The sequence below is a fragment of the Cydia pomonella genome, chromosome 19 (genome assembly GCF_033807575.1).
Source record: "Cydia pomonella isolate Wapato2018A chromosome 19, ilCydPomo1, whole genome shotgun sequence".
Classification (NCBI taxonomy): Eukaryota; Metazoa; Arthropoda; class Insecta; order Lepidoptera; family Tortricidae; genus Cydia; species Cydia pomonella.
The window spans coordinates 4,140,819-4,160,117 of NC_084721.1; the positions used below are offsets into that span (position 1 = coordinate 4,140,819).

At 37.5% G+C, this 19,299-nt stretch overlaps 3 protein-coding genes across 4 annotated transcripts in view; 1 reads left to right on the forward strand and 2 right to left on the reverse strand.

Moving 5' to 3' along the window:
• LOC133528651 (ubiquitin carboxyl-terminal hydrolase puf) overlaps nucleotides 1–3,641 on the reverse strand; it is a 60,202-nt gene extending 56,561 nt beyond the window's left edge. The window contains exons 1-5 of the mRNA XM_061866106.1: nucleotides 3,144–3,641; nucleotides 2,901–2,997; nucleotides 1,881–2,644; nucleotides 661–932; nucleotides 17–235 (exon numbers count right to left, since the gene is read on the reverse strand). Coding sequence (XP_061722090.1) covers nucleotides 17–235; nucleotides 661–932; nucleotides 1,881–2,644; nucleotides 2,901–2,997; nucleotides 3,144–3,186 — 1,395 coding nt within the window. The 5' untranslated portion in view covers nucleotides 3,187–3,641. The remainder of the gene's footprint in view (nucleotides 1–16; nucleotides 236–660; nucleotides 933–1,880; nucleotides 2,645–2,900; nucleotides 2,998–3,143) is intronic.
• A 236-nt stretch (nucleotides 3,642–3,877) lies between these two features.
• LOC133528574 (dol-P-Man:Man(7)GlcNAc(2)-PP-Dol alpha-1,6-mannosyltransferase) lies at nucleotides 3,878–11,016 on the forward strand. The gene is made up of 8 exons (XM_061866007.1): nucleotides 3,878–4,150; nucleotides 4,227–4,359; nucleotides 4,486–4,659; nucleotides 5,145–5,298; nucleotides 6,976–7,120; nucleotides 7,711–7,937; nucleotides 8,353–8,493; nucleotides 8,825–11,016. The coding sequence occupies exons 1-8, from the start codon at nucleotides 4,025–4,027 to the stop codon at nucleotides 10,035–10,037; spliced, it is 2,313 nt and encodes a 770-aa protein (XP_061721991.1). The 5' UTR covers nucleotides 3,878–4,024; the 3' UTR covers nucleotides 10,038–11,016.
• Nucleotides 11,006–19,299, reverse strand: part of LOC133528575 (ecdysteroid-phosphate phosphatase) — a 29,257-nt gene continuing 20,963 nt past the window's right edge. For both annotated transcript variants that reach the window (XM_061866008.1, XM_061866010.1), the window contains 4 exons: nucleotides 18,612–18,778; nucleotides 17,784–17,919; nucleotides 17,292–17,401; nucleotides 11,006–15,296 (listed from right to left, as the gene is read on the reverse strand). In XM_061866008.1, coding sequence (XP_061721992.1) covers nucleotides 15,055–15,296; nucleotides 17,292–17,401; nucleotides 17,784–17,919; nucleotides 18,612–18,778 — 655 coding nt within the window. In that variant the 3' untranslated portion in view covers nucleotides 11,006–15,054. The remainder of the gene's footprint in view (nucleotides 15,297–17,291; nucleotides 17,402–17,783; nucleotides 17,920–18,611; nucleotides 18,779–19,299) is intronic.

A 19,299-nucleotide genomic window follows, 5' to 3' on the forward strand; every position in this document is an offset into this window, starting at 1 on the left:
CAAAGATCAGCCATACCTGTTCAGTATGCTCCTTAGGCGGCAGCGAGCATAGCAGGCTGTACAGATGTGAGCATGGCTTAGGCGCTAATGCACGTATGAACCCTGGCAACAAGTCATACACCTGTCGCCCACAGTGTTTGAGTTGTGCTGCAGCCCATACTAGTTCCACATGCTCCGATGTCACACGACCTTCCACTGCCAGGAACTTGAGGATCATGTGTGATTGCTTGATAACCTGATAATGAAAAGGGTTGTTTGAGACTGAGTTTAAGTTATGGTTTATGGGCCTGATAGCGCAATTTGTGTTATAAGTACTAATATTAAAATACTTGGCTATTAATTAAATAATACTAATAAAAAATCACAAGCAAACAGTACTATACTATGTACTCCAAAAGATACCCAGATATCTTATAATAATAAGGTATCCAAACATGTAAACTAGGAACAAACAAATGCTCCATTATCTCACTGAAGGCAAGGGAAAGTGATTTGTCATCACTGTTCACTTAACTACACACAAACACACTCACGGCCGCAATTCCTCAGGCAAGCAAGTCTAAACAGACAGAGTTGCTCCGTGCGGCAATTAACTTATGACGTGGCTCTTTCTGTGTGGACTCACTTAATATAGCACTTGAACACTATAATAATACATACCTCAACATGTAGATTAGGTCCAAACAGATGCTCTATGATATTATTCTGTGTAAGCCAGGTTGCCAACTGCTGGCCAGCCACCTCAGCATCTTGCGCCGGCTCCCCCGCACACAACTCATTATGTGCCGCTATATGCGCGTTGATTTGTGCTACCCCTGCTAATCTCATTGTCAGAGTGCTGCTGTTGAAGTATTTGAAGGCTAAGGCTAGACCATCACCGTCAAATGTGAGAGGAGCGTCTAGAGGCTCTTTTGCAGCTCCCCACATGAAATCTAGAGACAACAAAAAAGAGTTACAGACAATGCATTGTGATTAAAAACATATATTTGATTAGACAAAATCTGTTTAGTTACAAAATTAAATAGAAGCATCTAATATTTTATGTAAATAGGCTATACAGTAGAATCCGTTTATTATGACTCCGCCTATACTGACCAACCGGTTATTATGACGTAATTACACCACGAAGTTTGGTTTTCATATAAAATTCTTTATAAAAAAGTCGGATATAATGACTTCCCTTACAGTGACATGTCGCTTAATTATGAGCCATTTTTAATAAATTATGTCCGGTTATAATGACAATAGTATTAGAGACTGTTTTTACAATAAAATGAAAAAACAAAAGCAGTCAAAAATTACAGATTTCTTACAGTAAAAAATACACTTGTATGTGTTATAATGTGCTGATTATGTACAATTTTGATTTTGATTTAATATGTATGTAGACATATGTATTTACTATGTTTCTGTATTAAAATACTTAAGTACATACATATTTACATAAAAAAGGTTTTTCATTTCACAAAACGTTTTGTATGACGTCCGCTTATTATGACGTGTTTGTCAATTCCTTTCGATGTCATAATAAACGGATTCTACTGTATAATAATGTACAGCCTCTAAGCAATTTTTGTGTTGTTTAGTTGCAATTTCTAAAGGTCATGTATTATTATAGTCATAGTTTGGCCCAGGACTATCTCATTTCAAACATAGAGAATCATACTTTCTTTGTCTGACACTAGTACCAGCACCCAAAGAAAAGGGATGAGTATAGTTTACCTGGTTCTTACAGATAGAAAAGTTGTGTTTGCCAGACTATAAAAGAACTGGTATAATAAGTTTCTTCAATTCCAAATTATTCAAAAAGAAGCAATTAGTATGGCATTGACACAACTGAACTTGTTATGAAGCAGCAACAAACTTTGACATGTTCTTACCTGCCATAGACTTCACAGCTGGTACTCTAAGATCTTTGTCCTCCAAACTGCACATGTATTTTAAGATTTTACTCCTCAATGGCATGAACAGCTGTGCCACAGCTCGAAAGTTCAACCACAGCTTGAGATTACCAACAGCAGCCACGATCGCATGTGCCATGGACAGTGGCAGCGTGCTGGGCGACGCATGCTCAAATACTGATGTCATTGCACACACCCCACCTAGCTTACAGAACAAGCTAACATTACGTAGTAAGTATGCAGGTATTTCTGTATCATGTAAGTCACAGTAAGAACTTAAATTTGAAATCTCTTGAGCAGACAGGTCATCTAAGCGACTTAGCGCTGAGTGTTTACAAGCTAAGTATAAAGGGAAATTTAGAAGGAAAATTTTCGAGACAATTGCCATGAGCTTTTCCTTTTGCTGTAAAGACCAGATTTCAGCATCATCAGTGACTGTAGGTTTTGATGCTGTCGATGGAACTTCTGCAGTCTCACTCGGCTCCACGGGTGTTTTAGACTCCTCAGGCTCAAGAGGAGCCTGTTCGTCCTTGGGCTCATCACTTTTCTCTTCATTGCTGGATGGGGAAGGTTCAGGTGGCTCAGGCTTCTCCTCACACTCTTCAGGGGGTGATGTCTTAGCTGCAGCTATCAACTCATCCTTGAGCAGCTTCAGTTGACACACAGACAAACATAAAATACTCTGCACCACTAAATAAAACCTTTCAAAGTTTTTTACATCTCGGTAGCAGCACATGCATTGCCTGGAAAAACAGTTTTATCTTAACCCCAATTCACAAAAAAATTATCATTTCAAACATTATTCCTTAGTTAAAAGACTTAAAAACATTGCAGGATGACACGAATTTCTAAATTACTTGTGTTTTCAATGTAACAGCTGACTCAAATGTGAGTACAATAAGAATAAAACCAGACCCTTCCACTGCAGCTTTTTCACATCAAACAAACAATGTTGTGCTTAGTTTGTTATCAATAATGTAATATTGACGTTGTTCTTACCGTTGAGGCCAAGAAATAATGTAGTTCAGGACAGTCTCTAGCTCGAATTGGCTTATTGTTGGGTATTGGGAAACATCGTCAGTTAATCTTGCCTCACCTAAAAACAAAGAAATTAGACCAGAATTTGAAATAGCCGAGACAAATAAATTACTTGTTTTTGTAATAAAATTATCGTTATAACCCTCGACGTAAACATAAAGCACAAGAACGAGAACTACAACATTTAGAAACAATGTAACTTACAATTTAGTAAAAGCTGTGAAAACTCCGAACAAACATCACACATTCTTATGGTTTTGTAACAATATTAAGCGAAATATTATTGCAATATCATCGCAGTAATGATTTCGTGTGAAGTATTGACCATAATTGATAATTTTTCGTCTCAGAAAACGAACACTGCCTTGTATGTCACGGAATCCGTTTCCACCATTGTTGACGATTGTTGTCAAAAATTGCGTTTAGTTACACGGGTTTACATGTGAAGGATATTTATAGCGTGGAAAATTTGATTAAGCTCATATGACAAGCAAATATCGGTTAAAGGTAAAAGCGAATGGATTATTTTAGTTTGATGATCAGTCTTCAACTGTGTATTTTTGAATAAAATAATGAAGTTTCTATTTAGTTAAATGTAATCTTATAAAAACCACACTGCATAATTATGGTGCATATTTGTAATGTTTCATTAATAATACTAGACGCACTAAAATATATTTGATATTTGAAATATTCTCGTTTTATCAATTGTTTTACTTTATAAATTACTTTGCTTCTATAAGGTTATAAAACAATAACTTGCATGAACAAAACTTAACATATTGTGTTTTCGTTCAGAAAATGTTGTAACAGAACATGAGAGTTTAAATTGAAATTACTATGTGATTTAAAAAGTGAATGTATATTAATACTGTAGAGTTTTCACATTGTTATTTATAAAATTATTGATGAGTTGTACATTTCGGTGCATATACTTTATCTTATTATATATACGTCGTCTTCGTATTTCTGAACGCATTAATTCTGTCATTCAATCTGTCAACAACATCAAGAAGTTGACGTTTGAGTTGTGAGCTATGGGTTGATTAGTGGTTGATTCTTTTTGGATTTTAGTTTAATAAAATATGGCTCAATTGCTTTATGTCATTGCTAGCTTACACGTCTTACTATGTCCATTCACAAAAGTCGAAGAAAGTTTCAATATACAAGCATTTCACGATATTTTATATCATCGACATAACCTCTCACAGGTATTGAAGAAAATCTAATTTTGGATTCTTTAGTGGCATACTTACAAATGTGTAATATTTTAATAACTTGCTCCAGTACGACCACAATGAGTTCCCGGGAGTGGTGCCGCGTACATTCGTCGGGCCGCTTATTATTTCGGCTCTATCGGCGCCTATGGCCGCAATTTTTCATCTGTTTGGGATAAATAAGTTTTGGATGCAGTATGTTGGTAAGACTTCATTCTACACACTTACTATTAATCACACGCATATTTACGATATAATCGCAATAATATACTACGCAAGTTTTTAAATCAAGTACTATAATTATTTGTATTTTATTATTTTCATTTTAGTGCGTCTAGTATTAGCATTGACAGTGATCGGAGCATGGACGCGGCTGAGGAACACGCTGCAGAAGCAGTTCGGGAACACATTTGCTTGGTGGTTCACTTTAATAACAGTCACCCAGTACCACTTCATGTTTTACATGAGCCGTCCACTACCTAATATTCTAGCATTACCCCTTGGTAAGTAAAAAAAAAATATATTTTATTAAATTAAGATGCTGTTCAGTATTCTAATGCATGTTATAAAATGTAGTAAGAAGCAATATTTTATAACATTGGCTAAAGCCAAACATACCAACTCACCTGATTCTATTATTAAGCCATGATGTGGTAGCTTTATCACTCACATCAAATGATGGTCCCCATGACAATTCCTACATATCTCTTTGGTTGGGCTTCATTTAAAAAAATAATTGAAGAAATATACCGTTACCATTCTTCAATATTTAATATGACAGCTACTGCATATAAAAATGATCAGTCATAGGAACCATCATTAGATGCAAGAGGTATCAGATAAAAATTAATTCAAATGACCCACATCCATACCATTTATTGCTAATATTAAAGTCTTTGAAATTAAATTATTACTTGGTTGAATAAAAAAAAAATTGAATAAAATGTATTGCATATAGTCTCATATTAAAAAAAGTTTTATTTTCTAGTGTTGCTAGCCTTCGAAGGATGGATATCAGGCAAGCACAAGCAGTTCCTGATATCAGCAGGAGCCAGCATGATCATCTTCAGGTCGGAGCTGGCCGTGCTTTTTGGACTGTTCCTCATTATTGATTTATACTTCAAGAAGATTGACTTCAAAACGTAAGTTACCGCAATCCATTTATAGTATTTATTTTTAATTTTATCATTATAAATGAAAGTGTGAACTGTAAAGTGTAAGTAAGTAAATATTCTTCATTGTGCACCATAAAGTAAAAAAATACACAGAAAATGAAATAGGTACAAGCTTAAGAATAGGTAACAACAGGCAGTCTTCTACAAAACGATCTTTTCCAGACAAGCTTTGGGTATAGTTCGTGTCATTCATGATGATGCGCATATTTGTCAAATCTAACCAAAGAGTAAAGTATATAAGTAACCATCAATAACATGACATTACGAGTCCAGGCATGCGTCTTTGTGAATGCCATTATCTATACAGAGTACACTTCACAAATAAGATCAAGAGTTTTCTTTGATATACATTTTTTGATTCATCATTATTTGGAAGTTACATAGATTCATGGTAAGAAAGCAAAGGCGAAAGCGTGTATCAACATAGCTGCGCGAATTTCTAACTACCCTTACATAATCTTGATATCTTTACAAGTTTACATAGGGTCGCTCCATAGACATTTTTTAAATGTTTCTTGTCATTGTCATTTTAATGTTTTCTGATTTCAATTACTTCATAAAGCAAATATAACTCCACGCTAGCCTCCCTCCTCTTCAAAAAACATCCTCTCGCGTTATATTGCATTTAAATGTGAATATTATATTCTCACATTGACACCCTGTGCAGTCGGCTCTCATCTGCATGTTTTGCGCTTAGTAGATTGCGTCCTAGCCTTAATACAGAGAATGTAAAAAAGCCTACTACAGCTAGTTTCATTCACTTCTCGCTTATGGTGTCGACCTCTGGGGTAATGCTGCAGAGCGAGAAAGAGCGTTCAGGCTACAAAGACGAGCGATCCGAGTCGTCGCGCGCGTTCCGTGGGACAGTGATGCAAGAAAATTGTTCCAGGAGTACAAGATTCTGACACTACCAAGTCTGTATATCCTGGAAATTGCAAAATACGTACGAACGCCCTTAGACCAATTCTCGACATACGGGGACGTTCACAATCGCAACACAAGGCAGCGACATAAATTGCGACCACCCCTGCATGACTAGACTGGCAAAATCTAAAAAACTGCTGCACTCAATTGGCCCAAAAGTGTATAATGCGATACCGGGTGATATAAGAAAGTCTCATAGTAGTAGAACGTTTGAAAACCAAAGCTTAAACAAAGCTTAAGCTTAGGTGGATTACTGATGCATTATACTCTGTAAATGATTTCTTTCGGCTATCTGAGACCACCTGATTACTTGCCCAAGATCAATGTAAATATGAAGTATAATAGCTATTAAGTAGTGTAAGATTGTTATTTATTAAATTATTTATTTAGTTATTTTAGACTTAAAAACAAAATATTTATATTTAATTACATGTGATAGAATAGAAATAAGTTACACTTAAAAAATTTTGTTCACTAAAAATTATAATTATATTTGAATATTATATAAATCTGATTAATTATTTTTAAAATAAGTTACAATAATTCGACCCGTAATAATAATGAACTTTGAAATAATTATATTTGTGTAAATAATGTTTTCATCTATAAAATAATAATCTGTGATTCTATTAAATAGATATAATGTGTTGACATGTAAAATAACTATATTTTATCAATAAAGTTTTGATTGATTGATTGAATATTTATAAAATTTCTCAGGTTGCTCAAAATAGTGTTACCGGCCGGTGCGGGCCTGGTGGCGCTGACGGTGGTGGTGGACTCCGTGTTCTGGGGGCGTCTGCTGTGGCCCGAGGCTGAAGTGTTCTGGTACAACACCGTGTTGAACAAGAGCTCCGATTGGGGTGTATCCTTTTCAACAAGCATGTGGATTGGAAATGTAACCATCCATAAGTTACAATGAAAAATTGAAGAATGTCCTTATTATTTAGCAGCCCAATTTTTTGTTACGGTCAACTTTATGGTCAACCGCGGAGCTATAAGAAAAGACCGTGATGGATATATAACTGGGTCTTCATAGCAACCTAGTAACTCTATTTTTAGACTACATAGTTTGCAATTAGAATAATTTTGAGAATTTGACTACCTGGAAAAGACAGAAAAAAAATGGTTTGCTTTTTGCTGTTCGTTCCGGCATACCATTAGGTGGCTAGAGCCTAGAACTACCTTATCACCTGTTGTGTATCTACACACATTATACTTACAGCAAACCAAATTGACGACCGAAGTCATAACCTAACCTTATCTCTCTCACTCTTGTCATGACCACGTAAGAGCCCGGTCGTCAATTTGATTGCCGAAAAGCATAATCTAACCCTGCGGGACAAAAGGCTGTTTACTATTGTATATAATTAAAAAACGTTAGTCGCTCATAAAAACTTCTACATTCTTGCAATACATTGAAATTTGAATAAAAAGTTCTTAGCCATTGTTTAGACTTCCCCATTCCTCTGGTATCTATACTCGGCGCTGCCCCGGGGACTCGGGCCGAGCTTACTCCTGGCGCCCCTAGGCACGTACCTCGACAAGCGAATGGTGCAATTGGTCGCTCCGGCTCTTGTCTACGTGCTGCTCTACTCGCTGCTACCGCATAAAGAGCTGCGGTTCATTATATACGTGTTCCCGCTGTTCAATATGGCGTCCGCTGCGGCCTGCTCTTACATGTGAGTTGGCATGATTTTTAATGTTTATTCTTAAATCTTTGATTTAGTTGAGATTATTTAAATAGTTCTTCTTCTTTTGATTCTGTTACCCCCTGCTGGGGTGAAGGGCTCGAACCATTTTTTTCCACTGACCCCGGTCCTGGGTAACCTCCTCCCACCCCATCCCCAATACACCCAACTCTTGCTCCACGGAACGGCGCCAAGTAGATTTAGGGCGGCCATGTTTCCGTTTTCAGGGCATCTTCCAGGTCAGGGCCATCTTGGATAGGTGTCAGGCTTCCTGAGGATATGCCCAATCCAATGCCATTTGCGCGTTTGGATCTCCTTATGTACGGGTGTTTGTCCGGTTATTCTCCATATGTGAGCGTTAGTGAATCTCTCTGAATTGTATAAAATAACCAATACGTCTCCCCAGATTCACGCGCCGAACGAAAGTGCCAATATTCGAGCTCCTTTTCTGGGGCACCGTCGTAGTAGTTGTCGGAAACGTGCTGCTCTCCGTCGCCTTCGTGTCCGTGGCTATGACCAACTATCCGGGAGGGGTCGCCATGACGAGGTAAGCTCCTACTGTTCCCAGGTTTAAAGACCTAGGGACTTGTTATGGCACACACGAGTTTATTTTCTCTATCAAAACCATTGCTGTTCCTAGCGATAACAAGGTTAAAGAAATCGAGTTTAAATGCAGTCGAGGAACAATGTTTCATTAGAGGGTGGCGCACACCATTGTTATTGTTAAGTTTTATAAAGGAAGGAAGCGATTGCGATTGAAATTAATAGTAAAAATTGTCAGGTAAATGTCATTCCCGGTTTTTATCTTTACTTACACCCTGGTTAAGGGTAAGTTCGTTGTATGTACTCTTCATTTAAACAATCCCATTATTTTTTAGATTTCACAAGCTCCTGAAGAACGAACCATACGTCCACTTACATATCAGCAACTTGGCAGCACAGACTGGAGTGACCAGGTTCACAGAGATCCACAACCATTGGCAATACAGCAAAAACGAATCTCTCGACGCAGAACAATTACAAGAGTACACACACCTCCTAATAGAAGCTAAGAGTAAATATTCACCAAACCTTAAAGCATTCACCCATACGCATACAGTTCTAGAGGGTATAGATACGTTTTCTGCAGTTTCTCTAAACTATAAACTTTTACCTCCGATCAAAATAAAAACTCGTCCAGCGCTGTTTATTCTTCAGAGGAAAGATTTTCGTGAATATCCACATGGTCATAAAGTACGCATTGATAGCAGTGGTCGAGAAGAACCGGATTTAAGTAGCCCTCCAGATGACAGTATGTACAATGAGTTGGAAACAGAATATGCTAATAATGATAGTTCTGAATCTGAAGGTCTACTCGATGAAGAACAATTTATTGAAGAAGAAGAACAGACAGTTGAAATTAAAGAGCCAATAGTTAAAACAGATAGTATTATTGAAACTGAAGAAGAATCTCCTGTAGAATACGAGACAGCAAACGTTGCAAGTGATCTACCTGTCGAAGAGAGTATTGCCGAAATAGACAACACAGTACATGTTCAAGAAATTGAAGAGAAGGAAGAAATTACTAAAAAGCCAAAGGTTAAGAAAGCGATTGAAGAGTTGAAAAGTTTGAGAAAAGAGAAAAAACGAAAAGCGATAGCGAAAATAAAATCTGAAACTCGAAAAGAGGTTGTGGCATCGGCGAAAGAAAAGCTTAGAGAGTTGATGAAACGACACAAAAAAATCGCGGAAGAACTCTCCAACGACGGTGCCGATGCAAAGGAACATGTCGTAGAAATAGATGGCAGAGGAGATATACCTGAAGAAGTACAGGAAACCGTCGTTGAAGAACAAACTCAAGTTGAAGCTGATAATCAAGTTGAACAGAAACAAGATGTAACTGAAAATATTAAACTTAGCGATGAAACGGCGGGCACAAATAAAAACATTGATGAGATAGTTGAAGAAGTTATAGCTAGACTTATAGATAGGAAAATATATGATGATAAAACGAAACCAGAAGATATCAAAGCCGAGGACAGGCAAGTGATCCAACAGATTGTAGAAGAGATTCTAGCAGAGAAAATGAATTATACTAGATTTGATCAGTAATTGTTTTAGTATTTACTGATATTGTTACAGTTACTAATGTGATCTCGGATATAGTTATCTAACGGACTATTTTACCGTCAACTTGCGGTTAAAATAACTACCTACATAGCATATTTTAGAATACAGCCCTGATTTGAAGACTTCTATCCAGAGGACATATTAAATAGTTATTTGTTTTACAAGGGGGCAAAGTTGTTGTTTAACCGCTCGTGCTAATATTGATACCCCAGCAAGCGGAAGATTCCAAAATTGAACCACGAGCGTAGCGAGTGGTTCGAGAAGTGGAATCTTGAGCGTTGCGAGGGTTTCAAGGCACGAGGGTTAAACAAACTTTGCCTCCGAGTGAAACACAACATTTTTCACCACACCAACGCGAGGAAAATATTAACTATGAAATAGCAAAAAAACAAACCAAATCAAATCCAAATGAACGTAATTAAATATTTATCATACAAAATCATTATTTGAAAGTCAATTCTACCAGCTAACATAAGGAAACGACTCAAAATTTGGATCTGATTACTTTTCTCCACATGTGGATAAAATGCAACTTTCCCATTCGTTTTTGAACAATCAAGAGGGCCTTTACCAGTTGGTGTGGTGAAAACATATTTATATCCGGTCTATCATGTATTTAACCTGCTTAGCAACGTCAGAAATAAAGGTAACAAAATAAATTCGCGGTAAAACCGATGTAAATTTTAATTTTAGTTCAAAACGAGAAAGATTTTATATTGCTACATTTCAATTTTCGAATCTTTAGAACCATATTCCTGATTATTTAATGCATTTTACATGCATTTTTCTAATATATAGCATTTTATACTAATGCAATATTTTACTGTTAGAATTGAATGGCAAGAAATCTAGTCACATATCCGAAAAATAATCTGTCTTATTGTTGAATTTGCCGTTATGTGTATTTATTATTAAGATTTTCTTACAATGTGTAAATAAAACAATTAATATTTAAGTATGAGACATTTATTTTATCTTACATTTAAGGTTAAGTGTATTGAATTCTTACATTGATAATCATGATTAATAACAATCTAATCAGTCTAATAAGGCATAAGAAGTACATAATGCACAGGTACCATGATTGAAGTCTTATGGGCAAACCGTGGGAGCTACCACAGGAAGCCACAATTGCACAGATAAGAGCCAATTACATCTACACTTCCCGATAATGGGCCCGAAGTCAGTCCCGATGTCGGGCCTGACAATCGTTTTTCGTCTCAAGGAATATCGTTAACAATATTAGAAATGTAAAAAAATGATTTACATGCAAAAAAATCACATCAAAATTTTTGGCATTTTTTTTTAAATTCCTAAATGGTTTTTACTCCTCGCCAATTTTAGCAAGGTGAATTCTGCCCATGTCGAGGTTTAGAATTTTTACTTGTGTGAAGAGACCCGTCTGGACCCGGGTACGTCCTTAAACTACGTCCATAAGAGAGGTACGGGGATTGTCTATGTCATCTCGCATTGTGTGGTAGGGCGCAGCGCAGCAGATGTCATTCCAGATCTAGAGCAGAGCCCAACTGGGGAAATACCTCCACCTTACAGAAAACCGCAGCCAAATAACACTAGACCCTATTCATAGTGTTGTGTTTAGGGATTGCAATCCGGTCCGGCGGATCCGGTAATCCGGCCAGATCCGGCACTTTTCAGGAGCTACCGGATCCGGTAAAAATCACCGGATCCGGTCAAATAAAAAAAACGCCTAAATACAGCACGCACTGTGCGGTTTAGATGAGGAAAAGGCGACGGATGAGAGGTATGAACTTGAACAGAGCATAAAACGAATGAAAACGTTTAAATTTAGTTAAATAAAAATATATTTATTATGACGATGACTGGGAACAGATTTGCCTTTCATGTTGGTGGCACGATACGACGATTACATAAATACTGTAATAGAAGGAAAAATTTTATTAAACGATGGAGATGCCATGGAAGGCATTTGTAATTTATGCTAAAGAGAAGAAAAGAGTGTCATAATGTTGTGATAGGAGATTAAAAGTAAACAAATGAGCAGGATTAAGTCGGCAGTACTCAACCGACTAGAGCTGGGCTAATCAATATGTGTCACATGTGAGAATGAATATAAGATTGTAAGTTTGTATTGAAAATGAATGTATGAAATGAAATGATAACATTGATAATCTTTAGTTTACTTCGAGTTTATATATATATAAACTCGAAGTAAACTTATATTGTTAATTTATTTAGTATTATTAGTAGCATGTACCATTAAGGAAATTGCATAAGATTGGATAAAATATTGTTTATTTTCTATTCAAATTTGAGAGAGAATCTTTTGTATTTACAATTTCATCCAATCTTATGCAATTTCCTTAATGGTACATGCTACTCTACGTCTAGCCAATTCTTTATATGATCCATGTAACTTTTCTTAAGGAGTCCCTTTCCGCGATGGATTTCAATTCTACACTCTATTATTTTTCACATGAGATCGTCGTGTCGTGTAAGTCGTGTTCCATTCCCTAAAATTTGACCAATATAGGTACTTTTCTGTAAATAAAAAAAAGGTAATTTTTTTAAATCATACAGACTTTACTTTCTTGGGCAAAAAATGAGGGAAAATTTTATATCATTTTGGTTAATAGTAAAATATCTTATTTTCTTACTAGAATGGATGTCAACGTTACAAAGAATTCAATCAAGGAACAGTTACGAAAACTTGTCATTTCAAAGAGTTCCAATTCCCACCCCACATCCCATTACCGGGCTTTGGAAACTAATCAAATTTATAATTGTAAACGAAAATTTGAGCACTTTTGAATGGTTATATATAATAAATGACCGATTTCATATTTGGGTTTTTAAGTGATATTGACAAGGTCACACTTTTTACTACTAAGGGTTATTTTATTGTTAAGAAGTTATTTATTAACTTCAAATTATAGATTTAGGAATACGTATTACGCAAAAAACTAGAAAAATATGTCATTTAATTAATTTTGATATCCCTATACCAAACCGGATCCGGTCCGGCCGGATCCGGCCGGATTATGGCCAAAATCCAGCCGGATCCGGCCGGATTGAAAATCAATCCGGTTTGCAATCCCTAGTTGTGTTCCTGCCGGTGATTTAAGGTTGCCAGAGCTCAACGAAGGGGGGGGGGGGACTAGGGTCGGTAACGCGCATGTAACTTCTCTGGAGTTGCAGCGTACATAAGCTACGGAGACTGCTTACCATCAGGCGGGCCGTATGCTTGTTTGCCACCGACGTAGTATAAAAAAAAAGGTTCTTTTAAATTTTTGCAATTAGAGATAAAGTATTTTTATATGTCAAATATTGTAAAAGACGATATTTGGTGAAACGGAAAAATACCCCAGGCCTGATTTAGTGTAGATGTAATTGGCCCCATACGGTGCAATTTAAACCTACAAGTTAGTCCCCAATAATCTTACCGGTTCGAAAACAAAAGGAAATCACAGTTGTTTACAAACAACAACCGGAGTCATTTAACCCCTTAGGCCCCATACGCACTATGCGGCCAGCCGCGTGCGGTTGCGGCGGACCGCTTAGTGCGTTCAGTATTTATGGTTGCGGTTTCATACATTCTTAACCGTCATGCGGCTGTCCGCACGCGGCTAGCCGCTTAGTGCGTACGTAGCCTTAGATCCTACGGACGCGATCGCGTCCGAAATGACAAACGAAACTCGTTTCGAAGTTTAAAACCTCAAGACCGTTTTTCGGCTGTCAAATTTAGACCCCCGGAACTCCATAATCGGCCCCATTTTAAGTTTTGAAAAGAAGTAACCTTATTCTTTCTTATTTATTTCTGACATCAAATACAAATAGTTTACAGTGCTCCTTAGCCAATAGTAAGAACTTAATAATAGTACTCTTAATTTACCATTGGTGGATCTTATGTCTTTGCCATAAGTCACGAAATGTCAGTGAACTGTGTGGACGATGGCAGTACAAAATTAATCTAATATAAAAGGGGCAGTGACGTTTGCTTTGCACACACCAAAGCCAAAAGAGTTTCTAAAAGTACAAACAAAATGTTATTGACTGTGATGGTTCTATGATCTATGTTAAATATGTTAATGCCTATCAACACTGACTAGAAATAAAATACTATGTGGCTATCTGCCACTGCATGAATTTCTTCAGTGATAATCCTTTTATAATAATGATCGATCGCATGCATAACATCTGGATTGATAATGAAGTTTAATGCTCAGCTGTACAAAACAATATAGTAGAGAAATTACTTGAAACAGAAAAATTAGATTATTTAAATTCTAAGCTATAATTTACATATCTATAAATAATTAAGCAACAATGGAATCCTATCGTTCACTGAAGCACTAGGAATGTGGAAAATATTTCCGGGTAATTATCACAGTAAGATGAACATGTTTTACAAAATATCAAAAATATGATAAACTGTAAATTAACAGGTGTCATGCCTTCGTGAATGCTAGCTTTTTATTTCGATGAATATAATTATTTTATATTCAAGCTTTATAGACTTAATTATAAGAAATATCAAGGATTGATACAATTTTATGATCTTTAAGTCAATCTCAACAATTTGATGTTGAAACGACAGGCAGACTGCGTATCAAAACATTATTCGTAACAAATTAAATTGATGTATGATTAAAATTATTTGAAAACATCTAGCTTTGACCGTAAATATTACCTCAAAACATTACAATCAAATAAATTGGCATAATTCTTATAAAATAAAAACCACAACATTATTCAAGTATACACTTTAAAAAACGCTACGCGATCACGCCAGCGTTACGCCTATAGACTTTGTTTCCGTTGACGTTTTACGCTGCATACAGCGTCGCATCGTATGGGAAGACAGTAACATTTATAGAATGTATCGCCGTATAGCTCCGTTAAACGGTGTATGAAAATGACGCCATGTAAACTGCGTTAACTATCTAATGGTTCTCAGTTCGACCGACATGCTCAGATACAGCTAACACAAACGTATCACTTAGTTCAACAATATCGCAATTTACAAATCTAACAGTATCTTCCAGTCGAACCTGCCCGAGCTGGAGTTGATGGAGGGCGGGCAGGGCGGGCCGACCACCTGCCAGGGCCGGTCGCGCACGGCGCCGAGCGCGCAGTACGGCACGCGCAGCAGGTGCGGGTGCAGCGAGTAGGGCGCGTGCGGCGCGCCGGGGGTCAGCCGCTTCAGCGCGAGCACCATCATGTCCAACGTGGCCGCGTGCCCGATGAAGATGACGTTGCCGCCTGAAAAATAAACTTTGGCGCTTAAGTCTAGGTACATCATGTATACGTGAATGGGCTCAAGAGCAGGGATCGGGATTGCAAACCGGATTGATTTTCAATCCGGCCGGATTTTGACCCTGATCCGGCCGGACCGGATCCGGATTGGTATAGGAATATTTAAGTTAATTAAATGAAATATTTTTCTAGTTGTTTGTGTAATACGTATTCCTAAATCTATAATTTGAAGTTAATAAATAACTTCTTAACAATAAAATAGAACTTAGTAGTAAAAAGTGTTACAATGTCAATATCACTTTAAAAACAAAATTTAAAATCGGCTTTTTATTATATTTAACCATTTGCAAGTGCTCAAATTTTCGTTTACAATTATAAATTTGAATAGTTTCCAAAGCGTGATGATGGGATGTGGGGTGGGAAATAAAACTTCTTGAAAGGACAAGTTTTCGTAACTATTCTCTGATTGAATTCTTTGTAACGTTGATATCCATTTTAGTAACAAAAGAATATATTTTACCTTTAATGCGCTCCAATATTACCTTGTTCTAATTTTTTTTGTCCGAGAAAGTAGTAAACTGTATGATAAAAAAAAATTACAGAAAAGTATATTGGTCAAATTATAGGGAACGAAACACGACACGACGATCTCATGCGCAAAATAATAGAGTGTAGGATTAAAAACCATCGCGGAATGGGACTTCCTAAGAAAAGTTACATGGATCAAATAAAGAATTGGCTAGACTTAAAGTATCACGTAACAGGAGATAAAGGAAATCGCATAAGATTGGATGAAATTGTAAAGGCAAAAAATTCTCTCTTAAATTTGAATAGAAAAGAATCTATAATTTATCATATACTCGTATATATAATCGGAGTAAACTAAACATTATCAATATTATTAAATATTCATTCACACATATTGATGAGCCCAACTCTAGTCGGTTGAGAACTGCCGACTTAATCCTGTTCATTTGTTTTGTTTTAATCTCCTATCACAAGATTATGACATAACATAAACCTTCTCTTTAGCATAAATTAAAAATGCCTTTCATTGCATCTGCATCCTTTAATTTTTCCTTCTGTTACAGTATTTATGTAATCGTCATATCATGCCACCAATATGAAAGAAGAAGAAATCCTCTCCTGGTCCCAGTCATCGTCATAATAAATATATTTTTATCTCACTAAATTTAAACTTTTTCATTCGTTTTCTGTTCTGTTCAACTTCATACCTCTCATCCATCGCCTTTTCCTCTTCTAAAATGCACAGCGTGTGCTGTATTTAGGCATTTTTTAATTATACCGGATCCGGTCTGGATCCGCCGGACCGGATTGCAATCCCTACGGGTATCCCCTTCGAGGGTTCGAAGGGGTAATTCGTAAGGTTTTGCTTACCAAAGCCGTTGCTAACTAAAACCCTTTTATTTGGGTTTTTAAGCGCTTCATTATACGGGTAAGCCCATTCCTAAGCGCTAACCCCTTGAAAGGGTATCGATTTTAAATGATAACGCTTATTCCATTTTAAACTTTCTCTTCGTAGGAAGAACTTGGTGCCTAGCGCGTTGACAGCACAGGTGTCATAATTTTTTGAATGAGGAAGGAGATACCCTTTCATTTTAGCGGTATCTCCGAAAGGGAAACCCCTTCCTAGAGCTAAGTCAAATGAACGGGTATGCCAATCAAAGGGAAAGCCAATCGTTGGGTCTATTCTATTCGATGAACGGCAAAGCCATCTAAAGGCTTTTTTTGGGAGGGGGTGGACGGGTCCCTGCTCAGGAGCATTACACAAATCAAACATTAGAAAAAAACTAATTTCACGACTAAATTAATGTTGAAGATTTAACTTCCTGCTATACAATGCTCCAACATGCTTAGCTTAACTATAGTTGACACATTATGGTTCTATACTTAACCACTTGCTTCAACATTTCACAAAGCCTTAATTCGGGGGCCTAACACCGCCAAAAAAAAACAGAAATATTAATGTAATTCCGATACCTTCTTCCTCAGTATCCTTGACCGCCGAATGCATTACTAGCTCATTCCTTTTATAAAACTCTTCTAAAGTCTCTGATGTGGTAATATCCAAGTCTATGTACGGCTTGTATCTGCAAAACAAAGCAATTATTTTGTTACTATTTCATTAGTAATAATTACTTTTATAATTAATTAAATAGGCCGCAGAATTCGAAGGGGATAGGGGCAGTTCATATAGCCGACGGCCAAGAAGAGAGGCATATTATAGAAGATCTGATTATTGTGGGAGCAGCTGCGCTTAACCCCTCAACTCCCACCGTCGTGATATTGTATCGCCAATAAATTACTTTTGCGTTACCGATCGTACATGCGATTCGGTAGAAAATGCACGAAAAATGAAATTCCCCTACGAGATTAAAAGAACACGTTTATTACATTTGAAATCCACGGAGGATGGAATATCTGCCAAAACATAAAAAAACAACTAAACAGGTTAAAAGCAACAGCACTCACTTCAAGTCGACGTTGAGTCCGGCTTTGTGGAGCTCCTGCGGCGTCATGAAAGGAGCCATGCCTTTGGTCAGGTGCCAGTTCTTGAACTCGAACAGACCAGGCTCCACCTTCACCTTGAGCGACGGGTTTTGGTAACCTGAAAAAGTAGAAATTGTATAATAAAATTAAGTAACAGAGCAAAATCAATGAAATGGGTTGATCAACTATTCATGTTATTTAGTTGCCTAAGCCAGGAGAAAAATGTTTTTTTTTTGTTTACAGTTGAGACTCGTAAGCTTTTTCGATCCTACTAGAAGAAAAACGTCCCTATCACAAACTTTTTTTTACTAGGTTAAGTCTAATGACGTCCTAAGTGGAATCTATGGAAAATGGCGTCCTTGCGCAGTTGCGCTAACGTTGCGTCGAGGATCAGCCATAGAGTCAACTAGACGCTAGTGTGGTGTGCCCCTAAGAGTGAGTAAGCCGGCTGACTTTGATGATGATGATGGTATCCTGTTATCCCTCATCAGGGACATAGGGCTCTCAGAAGGGATTTTCATTTTTCACGGTCCAGCGCGACCTCCTCCCGCTCTGCCCAGCCGAGGCCAACTGATGCAGCCTCCTTTTCCGCTGTGCGCCTCCAGGTGATACGTGGGCGACCTTGCCCCCTTTTTCCGGAGATTTTCCAAGTCAGACTTTGCTTCGATAGGTGGTTGTTTGGCCTTCGTAAAACATTTCCTATCCAGCGCCATTTCCGCAGAAGTATCTCCTTAGCTAAAGGGTTTGGTCCGGTCAATTCCCATAATTTAGTATTGGAAATGGTCCGTGGCCAGTAAGACTCGTATTTACCCTCCAGCATGCAGTGCGCCGTCTCCACGCAGCGCAGCGCGGCCGAGGCGTACACGTGCGAGATGGGCTGCCGCGCCAGGCGGAGCCCCTCGCCCACCAGCGTCGCCTGCAGGCGCCCTACTCGGGTCAGAGGGGTGTCTTTGGAGTACGAATCGCAGCCGCCGACTCTGAAATACCAGAATAGTATATCGCTAAAATATTTACAGTACATATGGTGCTACTTTGCCGCACTAGTGCGAAAATTAGCACATTACGTTAATCTGTCGAACATTTAAAGGACCATATGTATTGTAAAACGTTGTACAATACGAGTACATGTGCGAATAGGTAATTCGCAACTCGTGCCGATTTAAAACACTCCCTTCGGTCGAGTTTTAATTTATCGCAACTCGTTTCGAATTTCCTATTTTTCGCACTTGTAATGTACTATTACAGTACACCGCAATATTTCCGCACTAGTGCGTAAATAAGCACATTATGTAACTATGTCGAAAATTTAAAGGGTCATATGTACTGTAAAACGTTGTACGATACAAGTGCAAAAAATAGGCAATTGTGGCGATAAAATAAAACACGACCGAAGGGAGGAGAGTAAATAACTATTTCGTTTTCGGACAGCTCTGAACGCGATTGAGCCGAAGCCGATTGAGATCACTACCATTATAAACTAAAATGGATTAAAATATGA